This window comes from Papaver somniferum, unplaced genomic scaffold, assembly GCF_003573695.1.
Source record: "Papaver somniferum cultivar HN1 unplaced genomic scaffold, ASM357369v1 unplaced-scaffold_117, whole genome shotgun sequence".
NCBI classification, from domain to species: domain Eukaryota; kingdom Viridiplantae; phylum Streptophyta; class Magnoliopsida; order Ranunculales; family Papaveraceae; genus Papaver; species Papaver somniferum.
The window spans coordinates 6,961,391-6,975,821 of NW_020620714.1; the positions used below are offsets into that span (position 1 = coordinate 6,961,391).

At 37.4% G+C, this 14,431-nt stretch overlaps 1 protein-coding gene across 1 annotated transcript; it reads left to right on the forward strand.

Annotated features, from left to right (window-relative positions):
• The first annotated feature begins 7,296 nt into the window (after positions 1–7,296).
• LOC113329581 lies at positions 7,297–8,631 on the forward strand. The gene is made up of 3 exons (XM_026576438.1): positions 7,297–7,401; positions 7,519–7,627; positions 7,695–8,631. Exons 1-3 carry the CDS (start codon positions 7,385–7,387, stop codon positions 7,992–7,994), a joined length of 426 nt encoding a protein of 141 aa, XP_026432223.1. The 5' UTR covers positions 7,297–7,384; the 3' UTR covers positions 7,995–8,631.
• Positions 8,632–14,431: the final 5,800 nt, after the last annotated feature.

Here is a 14,431-nt window from a genome sequence, read left to right on the forward strand (position 1 = left end):
AGTCATTCGCATTAGCACCAAACTCCCCATCTGGCATATCAATTAAACTACATCGATGTACATTACTTCTGTTGTTCTTATTTAGATTGTAAACTAACAATCTATTCCCCCCTTCAATTCAAAAAAAATCACCATGGAGGATAACATCATTATAGTGTCTACACCACCTCCGAATCACATACTTATCACACAACTTCAAAACTTTTCCATACACCCAAATCAGAAGAAAACATATCAACATTAAAATTCTTCAAACCCACGGGCGGAAATTTGATACTCACAACCTTATAACTGACAGAAATTGTCATGGCATATATTAGAGTGAATCGAATAGATTGATTGATTACATACAATTACATATAACTGTTCTTATATACAAGAACTGGAGACAAAACAGGAAGTATCCTAACTTAGTCAAAGGAATATACAAAGATATGAGATATACAACAACAACTTATCTATATCTGGAAAGGAGGATATCTTGGATATCTTACAATATCTCGTAACACCCCCCCCCCCACCCCGAAAACTCAACATTGGATAGAGCACATGTTGAGTTTGGAAAGCAAAAGCTTGAGACGCACAGAGGACAATGCCTTAGTGAAAAGGTCAGCAGGTTGCAACTCAGAAGAAACAAAGGATAAGGTGATAGTCTGTTTCTTGTACTGATGATGAACGAAGTGGCAGTCAATCTCAATGTGTTTAGTACGTTCATGAAAGACATCATTATGAGCAATGTGAATAGCAGCCTTATTTTCGCAACACAGTGGAGCGGGTGCTGTCAGATGAATTCCCATATCCCCTAGAAGCCAGCGCAGCCAAACAATTTCTGAAGTTGAATGTGCAAGAGCTCTATACTCTGCCTCAGCGCTAGAACGTGAAACTACATTTTGTTTCTTACTGCGCCAGGATATCAAAGAATTACCCAGAAATAAACAAATACCCTGTAGTTGAATGTCGATCTGTGATGTCTCCTTCCCAATCTGATATGAATATGCACGAAGACAGAGATCAGAAGTAGATTAAAATTTAACACCTTGGTACAATGTTCCTTTGATATAGCGTAGGATCCTGAGAATAGCTGCATAATGAGTTGATCGCGGAGCTTCCATGAACTGGCTAACGATATGCACTGCATGATTGATGTCTGGTCGCGTAACGGTCAAGTAATTAAGGCTTCCCACAAGCTGTCTGTACAAAGTAGGATTAGGAAGGAGTTTCCCATCAAAAGGACTAAGATTACTATTCAATTCAAGAGGTGTAGCTGCGGTTTTATTATCCGTTAAGCCAGCACGCTGAATAATATCTGAGGCATATTTCACTTGAGAAATAAAGCACTCATCAGATGAGCGATCTACCTCCAAGCCAAGAAAGTAACATAAAGGACCCATGTCCTTCATTTCAAAACAGGAACTAAGATGAGTTTTAAGAGCAGTAATGCCTTTCATGTCATCACTTGTAATAACCATATCATCCACATATAAGAGAAGAATGACCATACCCTGTGCAGTGGAACGAGTAAACATGGTTGGATCGTATGCACTTTGAGTGAATCCGAATTGCATAACAGCATTGGAAAATTTCTCAAACCAAGCACGAGGCGCTTGTTTGAGTCCATACAGAGGTTTACGAAGCTTACATACTTGGTTAGAAGGATGAGTCATTCCATGTGGAGGTCGCATATACACCTCCTCTTGAAGATCTCCATGAAGAAAGGCGTTTTTCATATCCATTTTATGTAGATTCCACTTACGAGCAACTGCAACTGCAAGCAGAGTACGAACTGTAGTCATACGAGCAACAGGTGCAAATGTTTCTTCATAGTCTATACCATATTCCTGAGTGTATACCTTGCAACTAAACGGGACTTGTACCGAATAATCTTGCCTTCTGAATCAGTTTTGACCTTATATACCCATTTGCTTCCAATGACAGACTTTCCTGGGGGAAGCACAACCATATCCCAAGTGTGTGCTTCCTTGTGTGCAACTAATTCTTCGTCCATAGAGTGTTGCCAAACTGGTACTATAGACGCTTCCCTGTAAGATGTTGGTGTATGCACAGATAAGATGGATGATAGAGAACAATGATAGTATGCAAACCTTACTGGTGGTCGACGATTGCGTGTTGGTAGAGTATCATTAGCAGGATTCCCTTCTTGAGAAGCAGTGTCAGGATGAACTATAGAGTGATCTGGTGTAGCCTATAGATCTTCAAGAAACATGATATCTGTGGTGGGAAAGGGAATGACAGTGGACTGAGGATTGGGAATGACAGTGGACTGGGGACTGGGAATGACAGTGGACTGAGAATTGGGTGACTGAGAATTGGTTGAGGACACATCCTCAAAGGGATCGATATAAGAAAAATGCTCGGAACTGGAGGATTTACTAATGGGAAGAGACCAAAAGGGTATACTTTCCCAGAAGGTAACATGTCTAGAAACACGTAGCCTTTGACTCTCTGGATCATAACAGCGGTAACCTTTCTGTTTTATGCCATAACCTAGGAATACACATATAGCATTCTTCTTGGTTAGTTAGGTTCTTTCTCTCTCAGGAAGGAGAACAAAACACGTTGACCCAAACACACGAAGCTCAGAATAGTCTGGTTTCTTGTTGTATAAACGTTCATATGGAGACATGCCTTCTGTAATTATGGATGGAATGCGATTGATTGTGTAAACTGCAGTCAAGACTGACTCACCCCAGAAATTAGATGAGACTGATGCTGACAGAAGTTGTGTTCTAGCTGTCTCTACGATATGGCGGTGTTTTCTCTCAGCTATGCCGTTTTGCTGTGGAGTTCCAGTGCACGATAATTGAAGAAGAGTACCTTCTGTTGCGAGAAAATCTTTGAAAGGAGTTGAGATAAACTCTCCCCCTTGATCAGCTCTGAAGGTCTTGATGGTTTTTCTGAATTGAGTTTTGATCATTCTAGAGAAGGTTGTGTATATTTTTAACAAAACTGATCTAGAGCTGAAAAGATATATCCATGTGAAACGAGAAAAATCATCAATGAAGATAACATAATATTGTGCTCCTCCCTTAGAGGTAACAAGGGATTTTCCCCAGACATCTGAGTGAATGAGATCAAAGGTTTCCACAAAATGAGTTATACTGTTATTGAAAAGAAGATCAGATTGTTTTCCGAGCTTAGATGAAATGCAATAAGGTTCTTTATCAACCTGAGTTGTTCCCAATAATCCATTATTGATCATATAAGTGAGACGAGAGAAAGAAACATGGCCTAACTTAGAATTCCATAACATAAAAGGAGACACATATGGAGATACAGTTGAAGAAAGAGAATTGGCAGTTGTAGTGGCGTCAAGCTCACTCTTTGACAGTTGAGGAGAAATCAGTGTTTCGAGGAGGTACAATCTTCCTACTCTACGGCCTATCCCAACAAGCTTCTCTGTCTTGGCATCCTGTATCACACAACCATAAGAGATGAAATATATGTTAAGTCCCTGATTACATAATTGTCCAATTGATATAAGGTTCATTCTTATTTTTGGGACAAGTAACACATCAGATACATGTATCTTGTCAGAGATTTTAATCTGACCAATATGACTAGCATTTAATTCAGATCCATCTTCAGTTTGAATTGTAGGTGTAATAATAGGACTCTTGTGCTCAAATATGATAGAATTGAATGTCATATGGTTAGAGGCACCGGAGTCAAGGAACCATCCATTTGAGAAACTACATGTGGAAGCAGATAATGCGGATGCTGCTGTAGTATTATTGTTACCCATTTAGAGTGCTTGCTTGAGCATTTCTTGTATGTCATCTAGATTATTTGGTGTGGATGCAGCTGCGTAACTGGATGGTGCAGGTGTTGTATAACTGGATGGTGCAGGTGTATATCCAGTCCCATTAAACTTTCTTCGTTCTTTCATATTTCTGAAAGAAGGGGATGTACAGTTTCCTACTGTATGCCCTGGTTCCTTGCAGTAGTTGCACTGGATTGGAAAGCTTGATCCTTGCTGGATTGTTTGTGTGGTTGAACTTTGTGATCCACTTTGCACTGATAGAACAGTGAAGTTCTTGGCTAGGTGGCCTGGTTTCTTACAGTTGTAATACTGGATTTGTGAGAAATCACGATGAGTTTTCTGAGAGTTGAGATGAGTGTTAAAGTTTGCACGTGAAGGGACTGCAAACACTGCTGGCATATCTGGTTTAATTCTTTTCCGAGTTTCTTCAGTGATGAGTTCTGACAATGCGGCTTCGACAGATGGGAGAGGTGATCGATGGAGGATTGAGGCTCTCACAGTCTCAAAGTCATCTCTTAATTCCATTAAGAGCTGAACTAATCGATACTCTTCTCTGTATTTTTGCCATAACTCCATATCACCTATCCAGTTAGGTTCCATTAGTGCTAACTGGTTCCATATAATTGACATCTCAAAGTGGAAATCTGACACAGATTGTTCCATCTGTTGTTTCATAGATCGAATATCCCGTTCTATCTTATAACGTTGAGCAAAATTTATCTGGGTATACCTTTTTGAGAGAAACTCCCATGCATCTTTGGCAGTCTCAAAACTTGTAAGTTGCATGCTTATAGATGTTACAACTGTGTTGCTTATCCAGGTTAATATTTTGTGATTATTGATCTCCCGGCTCTCAACAGTTTCTTCTCCTGCATGTTTTCCTTTCTCAGGGATAACGACTCCGTTTGCAAGCTTCTTAGGTTTGACGTCAATATATTTCCACATGGCTTTTCCCTTAAGAAAACTTCTCATTAAGAAGGACCAATGATTGTAGTTTGTTCCATCAAACTTCACAGTAATGGGTTGATAATATTCACGTGACATGTTGGGATATGACGGAGAAGATACACGACACTAGGGTTTCAGTTTTATGATTCAAATACTGGTTACTGGTTATTGTTTGTTTGTTTGTTTGCTGCAGCGGAAACACGGTTTGATTTAGATCTTGATTGGCTCTGATACCATGACAGAAATTGTCATGGCATATATTAGAGTGAATCGAATAGATTGATTGATTGCATACGATTACATATAACTGTTCTTATATACAAGAACTGGAGACAAAACAGGAAGTATCCTAACTTAGTCAAAGGAATATACAAGGATATGAGATATACAACAACAACTTATCTATATCTGGAAAGGAGGATATCTTGGATTTCTTGCAATATCTCGTAACAATAACAACTTGCGGATGATGATGAATACTCACATGATATGCTATTAACATCAAATAGACTACCCTTGGAATGAGGAGGTGAAACAAGTAAAACCCACGTCTTAGTGAGCGGATTACAAACAATCCTCTGAATAGTTGAATTAACTGAACTACATAGTAATAGTACCATACCATTACAAGAACCAAACAGGAATAATCTAGCTCCTTGAAATGACTTATGATTTATAACAAACTTAAAAGAAAACAATTGTTCATGTCCAGACATAAACTCTGAATAGAATTCTTGATATACACTTCTAAATCTCAAAGGTCGATGGTTAATATTCAAATTGTTTAGAACAAATGTATGATATTGTATCCATGGGAAAGACTTGTTATTGACTTGAAACCATTTGATGACGAATATAGGGTTTGAGAGCTCAGATAACCATACCTTTGATAAGCATTTAAACTTATGGATTGATTTCAGAGGAAGATGAGTAAAGATTTCAGTCAAGATATCATCTGTGAATTCAGTTGAAAAAACCATCGCCGACAGTTAGAGATCGAAAACTCAAAAAACCTTGAAGAACATCCCCGTGTACTACTGGTATAACTTATAGATTGATTTCTTCGTTGCGATGCGGTATATAATATGGGCAGTGGGGTGTGAGTTTGGGCTATACTCTTAACCCATGGAACCAAAGGTACCGTATGGGGATGTTTCCGACCGGGTTTAAGTCCAAAATATTTGACCTATGATAAGATCAGGGCCGGCTTTGAAGCCCGTCAAGTTGTGCGGCTGCACAAGGTGGACAATCTGTTAAGCTACTCGAAGTAGCCTACTTTGGGCTTGTAATTTGATGGCCCAAAATTAATTTTGGTCTATTCTCTAGCAAGTATTCGTTCTAACTTCTAAGTTTTCTCCTAAGTTCCTGACTGTACGCAAACAAAACACATATATAAGAACCAAGGTAGAAGTTGTCGTTTAGCATCCAAAATCCAACCCTAGACAACTCAAACCACTATTGAATTGAAGTAGGCGAGAGCGAGAGAAAAAAAAATCAGTCACAACATTTTGTTTCCATTTACTCATTCATATTTCATAAGGTTAGGTCTAGTTCATAAGTCAAGAAACACCTGATCATATCTTAGGGTGTCAATTTTATCTATAAACATTAGAAAATGTAAGAGGAAATGCACATGTTCAAGAAAGATAGGAATATAGTCTAGAGTTTGAAAGAGGGGAAAACTAAATAAGGAGAGATACTTGTAATCTTGAGAAAAGCGTAAGACCTCGAGAGTAGTACTTTCACACCATGGATATATGTCTTCATGGACTAACAATATTATATAGTTGTGTTCATGTCTACTTTCATGTTCTATATAACTTATCTCTCTATTATGTCTTATCTGATTGTAGTAGCAGGAAATCCTACAACCACACCCTTAGAATAATCTACATAACAATTTAAGTAGTCATCATAATAATCACAAGACCATTCATTAAGATCTTCAAATTAGATACAAAGTAATAAGAAAACCCTAATTTTCTCTACAAATAATCTTTTTATCTCATAAACTTCTTGTCTAGACTCTCAAAAAGATCTCTCCCTCGTACATGATTGCTTGATCCGTATATATGGTTTTATATAATGTATGACACCTAATAAAGCCCTTATTTTCGGATATGGCGTACGTCATTAACGCACGCTTACATTGTCTCGCACGCATCCTCACTATCGCATATCTTTTCACACTTTACTCGTGACTACTATGACGTCATCTGAGGCGTCACTATGGACAAGCTAAACGCAGTTTCTTTCGCTTAGTCTTGATTGTCATTACTTCACACATTTGATGAGCGTGCGGTATTTTACTCCTACATTTTGCCTCTTCTCATGTCGTTCTTTCAATAGAATGAGTGATGTGAGAAACCCTTAATTCATACTGCCACACCCGTTTATCTTTTCATATTCTTTGATGACGACATATTTCCTTGATTTCAGCTTAATTGTGTACACGTGTCAATTTCTCTCTTTCCACCGGTCTGTCCTGATTTAACCGGTCATCCATTTGTGTATTTATTAACTGAACTTTAGGAGAATAACCTTTCTTATTTTTACTTTGTCTTCCCCACTAAAAATATTCATATTCTCCATCTTCTCAAAGTTTCTTCATCCCTGCCTTTACGAAGGCTCAATCTTGAATTTGTTGTTGCTCATATGGATCCTCACCCAAGGTTCGTGTATTCTATTGAGATTGAGATTGATCTTGTCTTTTTTTCTTTCTTTTAAGTTTTCGATTGTTGTTGTTGATCTTGTTGTTACCTTCATTCCTGTACTATTCTTTTTTGCAGCAAAAGTTCTTCCTATGGTAACACCAAGATCATGGTTTCTAACCCTAGATCTTCTTCAAGTTTGAAAGACAGAGAATCTCATAAAAGGAAGCCTTCGCATAACAAAGGAGTAAGAAATATTTTCCTTATCTGTAAAAAATATTGCCTTTATTTCTTATATGCGTTGCTTTTCGCAGGATTCTGACCGCGAGATTGATGATGGAAAAAAATTAAAGATTAAGAGAGTTCGCAAACTCCCATCACTCAATACTGGTCTTGACGTTTCGGACTTTGATTTTAAGGAAATCAACACTCAAGTTCGCATTAATACCAATGCTCCCATTCAAGGCTTGATTTCCTCTGTCCTTTCAAACATTTTTATTCCTCATAAGGAAAATTTTACTCTTAAAGAGAATGTTCTAATCGATAAGGAAGTAGAGGAAATCTCCACTCTTGCGTCTGTAATCGCATCAAAATGTGAATCGGACCGTCTCTGATTTTGTGAAGGCCCCATTATTTGAAGATATTCCTGCATCGGGGGAGAATAATAATATTTCCGCTCCTGCGGAGAACTTTTCCATTCCTTCTTCTGTTTATTCTCCATCTTCTTCTTCATTCGCCTCCATTTCTTTGGAGCCTATTTCTGTTGATAAGACAATCTTGGAGGGTGTAGACCCTGCTTCTCAAGCTTCTTCAGAAGATTTGTGGTGACCAGGAGGAAACTCTTTGATCATTAAGGAATTAGCATGATGAATCAATAAAGGAGTTATCCATTCAAAATGAAAAGATTATTCAGAGTAAGATAAACTTGACTGGGAAGATGAACCAAATTCAAGATCAGCACAATCATCTAAAAGAATTTCATGATGCCCTTAAGAAAGAGAACACTTCCCTTTTTATGGATGATAAGAAGATTTGATCTCGTCTTAGTGGTTTAGTTGGTGATTATTTTGATAAGTCTATGGAAAGTATGAATAGTAGTGGTTTCGCTTTATCTCAATTTCTTCTTTTTCAGAAGGAAGGTAGTCGCATGGAGTTGGTTGCCTCAATTTACTTGTCCTTTTTAATCATTACTTGAATCTTTTATCAAGGAAACTGTTACGCTGAATCATTCAGCTCTGGCAAAACCACATTTTCGCGAAATGGTTCAGCGCTTGGCTATTTATTTTTTGATGTGACGGTTGAGATTTAAAGCGCTAAACGGTTCGGCGCTGGCCGGTGGTCCAAGCTGACATGGACTGCTAATCTAACTGCTAAATTAGCACTCCCATAAGACTTAGGACTTAGGCTAAGTCCTTTGGACTAGATTTGGCTGTTAGATTAGCCAAAAACTGTTAACACTAGTTCTAACAATTTACTCACATGTGAAGTAGTAGCGATATAGTTGCGCTAAATGGTTCAGCATAACAAAAATCAACTTTTCACTGAACGGTTCAGCACAGGGACTAGTTTGACTGGTCAAGCGCTGAATGGTTCAGTGCATTTAATGTATTGCATCTTTTATCCCCGATTAAAACTACTACAACAAAATCCGTATTAATCATGTAAAATTTAATTTCCCTAATATATAGGACACATTTTTAAATATGTTTATCTATATATGGTCTATTAACAATAACAGGATATGGATATTTTTTTTCAATAATTCTATTCAGCCCACTAATTCAAACCCACATCAAACCCACCGCTATGTGGTGCCGATGTGGGTTGATTTTTCTCTTTTTTGTGTTCTTCCCTCTTCTTACGTGGGGTTTTAATTTTTAATGTTATCTTGACCGATGATATCACTTGAATCATGGGCGTCCATAACATCATTATCGTCCAACGTCGGGTACCATCGAACATTGTGAGCGACGATCTCCAGACTTGAGGCATCATCTTTATAATCGTGCAAGAAAAGTTGCTCTCTGTAGATACTCTTTTCACTATATGAAACCCCAATTTAGAATTTGATGTACATTTTGGTTCCGTGGAGATCTTGTTGTAATCAACTTAGTTTGTGCTGATAAAGAAAAAGGGGGTCTGGGTTTCTGTAATTTGAGATTGATGAATTTAGCAATGCTTGCTAAATGGTGTTGGAGGTTTGGTAAAGAGAAAAACAGGTTATGGTATAAGATTATCCGTGAAAAATATGGTGATTCGTTCTCCTGCTGGGTACCTCAAAAGGTTGCTTCTTCTCATGGCGTTTCTTGTTGGAAAACATTTGCGGAGACTGCTAATCTGGTAACCTTAACTCAGTGCTTCATATTCATTCAGGAAAGGATATTCATTCTGGAATGATGTTTGGTGTGGCGACATATCGTTGGCTGCTATGTTTCCGACTCTCTTTAAGATTTCTGACAACAAGAATATTAAGCTCGCAGAGGTGATCTTCTCGGAAAGGAACTGTTGTTTTAATTTTTAAACGCAATTTAACTGAATCAGAGGTAAATCTCTTTGCAGACCTGATGCTTAAGATTGGTGATGAACCGCCAGTCTTAGATGCCTTACAAGATAATAGGAGATGGACTCTTGATAACTCAGGCTCATTTAGCGTCAAAACCCTTTATGCTAAATTGATTGAAGACTCTGGTATCGCATATTTCCCTTATTAGTTCATCTGTAAGAATTCAGTCCCACCAAAGATTAACTTTCTAGTTTGGTGTATTGTGCATGAGAATCTGAACACAATTGATATGCTACAAGCTAAAGGCGTAGACATTAATAACTCGTGTATCCTTTGTGGTGATGATACGGAGTCGCACAATCATATTTTTCTCCACTGTAAAATTGCGCATAAACTTTGGTCTGCAACAATTCCAAGTAGCTTCTGGTCCTGGGTAGTTCCGAGAAGTTTTAGTATGTTAGCAACTGGTTGGCATCATACGAATTTTTTCAAGTACAGGAAATTACATTTGGAGCCTAATAACATCTGCACTTGTTTTTACTCTCTGGACGGAAAGAAATAGACGTACTTTTGAGCAAAATCATGTTTTCAGAACAGATTTAGACTTGGAGGTGGAAGTTAAATCATTAATACTCTCTTGGACAAATGCACCTGGTAGAGCACTTCATATCAATTATGCTTGCTCTATAATGACTAATTGGGAAACCTTGTTTATGTAACCTTGCTGCTTTCTTTTTCCTTTTCCTTTATCTACTTCTTGTAGAATCCTGTACATTCTATTCTTTAATAAATCTTCTCTTCTGATCAAAAAAAAAATGCCTACAGAGATAGAAGACATGGTAATGTGTCACGAATTCTTTGGAGGATTATGAAAATTTTGATTATACAATAGAATGCATGTGACTCAAGGATCTTCCATGAACTTAGCAGATAGTATGTGTCCATTTTTTTAATCTTCATCTCAATTTCAATCTGGTTGCAGTTTCTGGTCTACATGGTGGGAAGGTGTTTACCTGTGTGGTCTAGTGATGAGCTCCACTATTCTATAGCCACAAAATTTGAAAGTCTCGCAAGTTCAATTGAAAGACGCTCAGATGAATATGTCAATCCCATCGATCAAAACTTATGTAAAAAATCAATTAAGATTTATAAACCCTACAAATCCTTTTTTGTTCTTTTTATTCATAGATTTGTGATAAAAAATCATATTTGGTATTTAGTAAGGGTTCCCATACAAATTACCTCATTGGCGTTCTTCTTCCTCTTCCTTAATGGTTTAAAGTCCTTCTTTAGTTGTTTGCCTATGGCTGAGAGCAATAGCACAGTTATTTCCTTTCTTCGTTTTTCTATTATAAAAACTTTAGGGAGAAGAGCCTAGACGAAAAAAAACACGGAAAAGAAAAGAGTCATGGCACATCAGCGTCGCATCATCGTGGTGGACTTGATGTTGGGTTTGACTTAGTGGGATGAATAGAATTATTAATTTTCTTTAAAAACATGTTTATTTTTTCTTTAAAAATATACATATATAAAAACCATTCAGCGCATGATCCTCTTTTTATGCTGGACAAATTTACGCATAAATACGTTCCTAATCCAAGACAAATTTGACACGTAAACCCCCATTGCATTAGTTTATATCTCATAATTAGTGATAATCAAAATCCTTTAAATCAAGGGCTGTTCCATTTAACAAAAAGTGGAAACTTTTTTGTTTGGTTATGGGACTAGCATACTAAATTAGCATTTTCATAGGACTTAAGGAGATTACTTGGACTGCTAATCTAGATGCTTGATTAACGCAACTATAGGTCTAAGCATTAGTGGAGAAGAGAGCCTTATGTTGTTTTTGCTTTCCGTTTTATCAACCAAATATTTATTCATCCCACCGTATGATATATAAACGTGCCCCATGTTGCCATGAACAGTTATTCTCAAAATAGGAAACTGGATTTCGCTACGCCGAAACAAAGAGTGTTACAATCGCTACGCCGAAACAAAGATTTCTACAAGACAATGATGAAAGGAGGTCCCAGAGGAGATGCAGGGGTGGCAGCAGAATACATTGCATTCGAACGTCGTCTACATGGGGATTTTATAATCACCCAAGAACATTGGATGATGATGCCTATTTGTGGGTTTTTAATAGCGGAGGCCTTCGATTGCGTCGTACATTATTTCGGGTGGACGGGTAGTAGTTTTACTTACGCGCCTCCAACAAGACCTTGCCATGATGGTGTAAAAGATAGAAGACTTGTTAATGGATTTGTTCAAAATTGTCATTTTATCAGCCTCAAACTCAGACCCGGTTGCCCATTACCACCCTTAATGAGTGAAGCATTTTGGCCTGGATTTGAAAATAATTATGCGATGGATTGGTGTGCAAATTATGCGACGGAAATGGATCTTTGGATTTCTTTGAATGTGCAGCCCCCAAGTGGACAAGTAATTACGTTTTCAAGTGATGAGGGATGATAAGCAAGAGGTCAGTGAAGATGATGAGAAAGAAGTCAGTGAAGAGGATGAGATTCGTTTACGAGATCCATAAAAATGTTTCATGGATTTATCCACGTATTTTATGTCTTTTGATTTTCGTGAATGATGAGGATGATATTTTGACTAGAATTGTAGTTAAATGTACCCATCAAAACGTAATACTTGAATGATTTACTTTTGGTTATGGAGCGTGTTGTTTTCTAGAAACTGGAACCATGAACACAGGATCAGGTTCGGCTTGCATCATTAGCTACATTATAAGCCGAACCTGGCAAAAAACTCTTTTTTTTTGTCAGGTTCGGCTCAAACGTTATTTTACTGAAAGCCGAACCTGACAACAAAAAAATCAGAGTTTTTTCCAGGTTCGGCTAATAACCTAATATTACTGAAAGTCGAACCTGACAACAAAAAAATCAGAGTTTTTGCCAGGTTCGGCTAATAACCTAATATTACTGAAAGCCGAACCTGACAACAAAAAAATCAGAGTTTTTGCCAGGTTCGGCTAATAACTTAATATTACTGAAAGCCGAACGTGACAAAAAAATTCAGATTTTTTGACAGGTTCGGCGCATAACTGGAATTACAGGATAAGCCGAACCTTTCATGATTCATGAAAACAATAATTATTATATCATTCCAAATAGACTTTTCAAATTCATTGAAAATGTTGATTATACACCCGTTATATAATAGCCTAACAATAAATTTCTAGTCGAATTATTCTAATATCCAAAACGGGTAATGAGAAACCTTCTAAGAATGTAGTAGTGATCTTTGTATTCGAAATTCTTTGCTTTCCATCTTCACCATTCCTCTAGAGCTCGGTCTTCAATCTCTGAGTTTGTTTCACCCTTGAGACGATATAGACTCACAATTCGAACTAAAGCCATAAAGTCTTTGATCGTCTTTTTAATAGTTTCAATTCGGCAAAACAAGGCCGCATTATCCCGGTTGTGAGGATTACCCGTTTCGGTGGTGAAGGCTTCATGAATCTAACTAAGTAGTACATACTCATCAAACCCTTCACTCGTCGTTCTTCACCCTTCTTTGGATAGTATGCTACTTAATTAGTCCAAAGAGACAAATCTTCTTCTAAAGTAAACTCATGAGTTGGGGGTGCCATTTTTTTAGGTATATGCTTTGAAGATACATCCTACTCATGTATGTCTATATATAATACAGGTTCCAACGGCTGTATATTTCAAACAAGAGTCGTTCATAGATTTTTGTGCAAATACAGGATCAGGTTCGGCTCATAACAAGGTCTAGAATATAAGCCGAATTTGTTTAAATAACGGCTAGAATTTCAAATTTTGAAACTTCTAACAGGTTCGGCGCATATTAATTTGGAGATGTAAGCCGAATCATATTAACGTTCATGAATGAAAAGGGTATATTCTGCACAACCTTGTGATGAAGGGAATATCATTAATATTACTAACGAATAAACTGTCATATTTTGTTGGTTCGGCTCAAAACTAATACTATCGAATAATACGAACCTATAGGACAATGTTCGGCTCATAATAAGGTTATGAATATAAGCCGAATTTGTAAAAGTAACGACTTGCATTTCAATTTTTAAAACTTCTAACTGGTTCGGCGCATTTAAGTTTGCAGATCTAAGCCGAATCATTTTAATATTCAAAGAAGTACCCTTTTCATATATTATAGGTTCGGCGCATAACTAATACTACCGAATAAGCCGAACCATATGATTCGGCGTGTAACTAACAGTACAGGATAAGCCGAATCAGAGTTTTTCATATTCGGCGCATAACACAAATTACAGGATAAGACGAACTTTATAATTTCCAGGTAATGAGTAACTAATTATCTGGTAATATATTGATTAAAACATGAAATTCAAGGTGTCCATAATATAATTCCAGCACCATTAAAAATAAAGTTCAGCACCTAAAAGGCTAGGTGTTTGCGACACCATAAAAGTATACATAAAAGTTAAGAAAACATTAAAAGGAACTTGGAAACTTAAAAGGGCACTTAACCACGACCCCTCTTGCTTGTTCCACGACCACCTCTTCTTCCACC

Excerpts from the sequence above, each read along its gene's own strand:
- LOC113329581 (XM_026576438.1), top strand. Across the intron at positions 7,628-7,694 it reads AGCCTTCGCATAACAAAGGA|GATTCTGACCGCGAGATTGA; the intron begins GTAAGAAATATT and ends TGCTTTTCGCAG.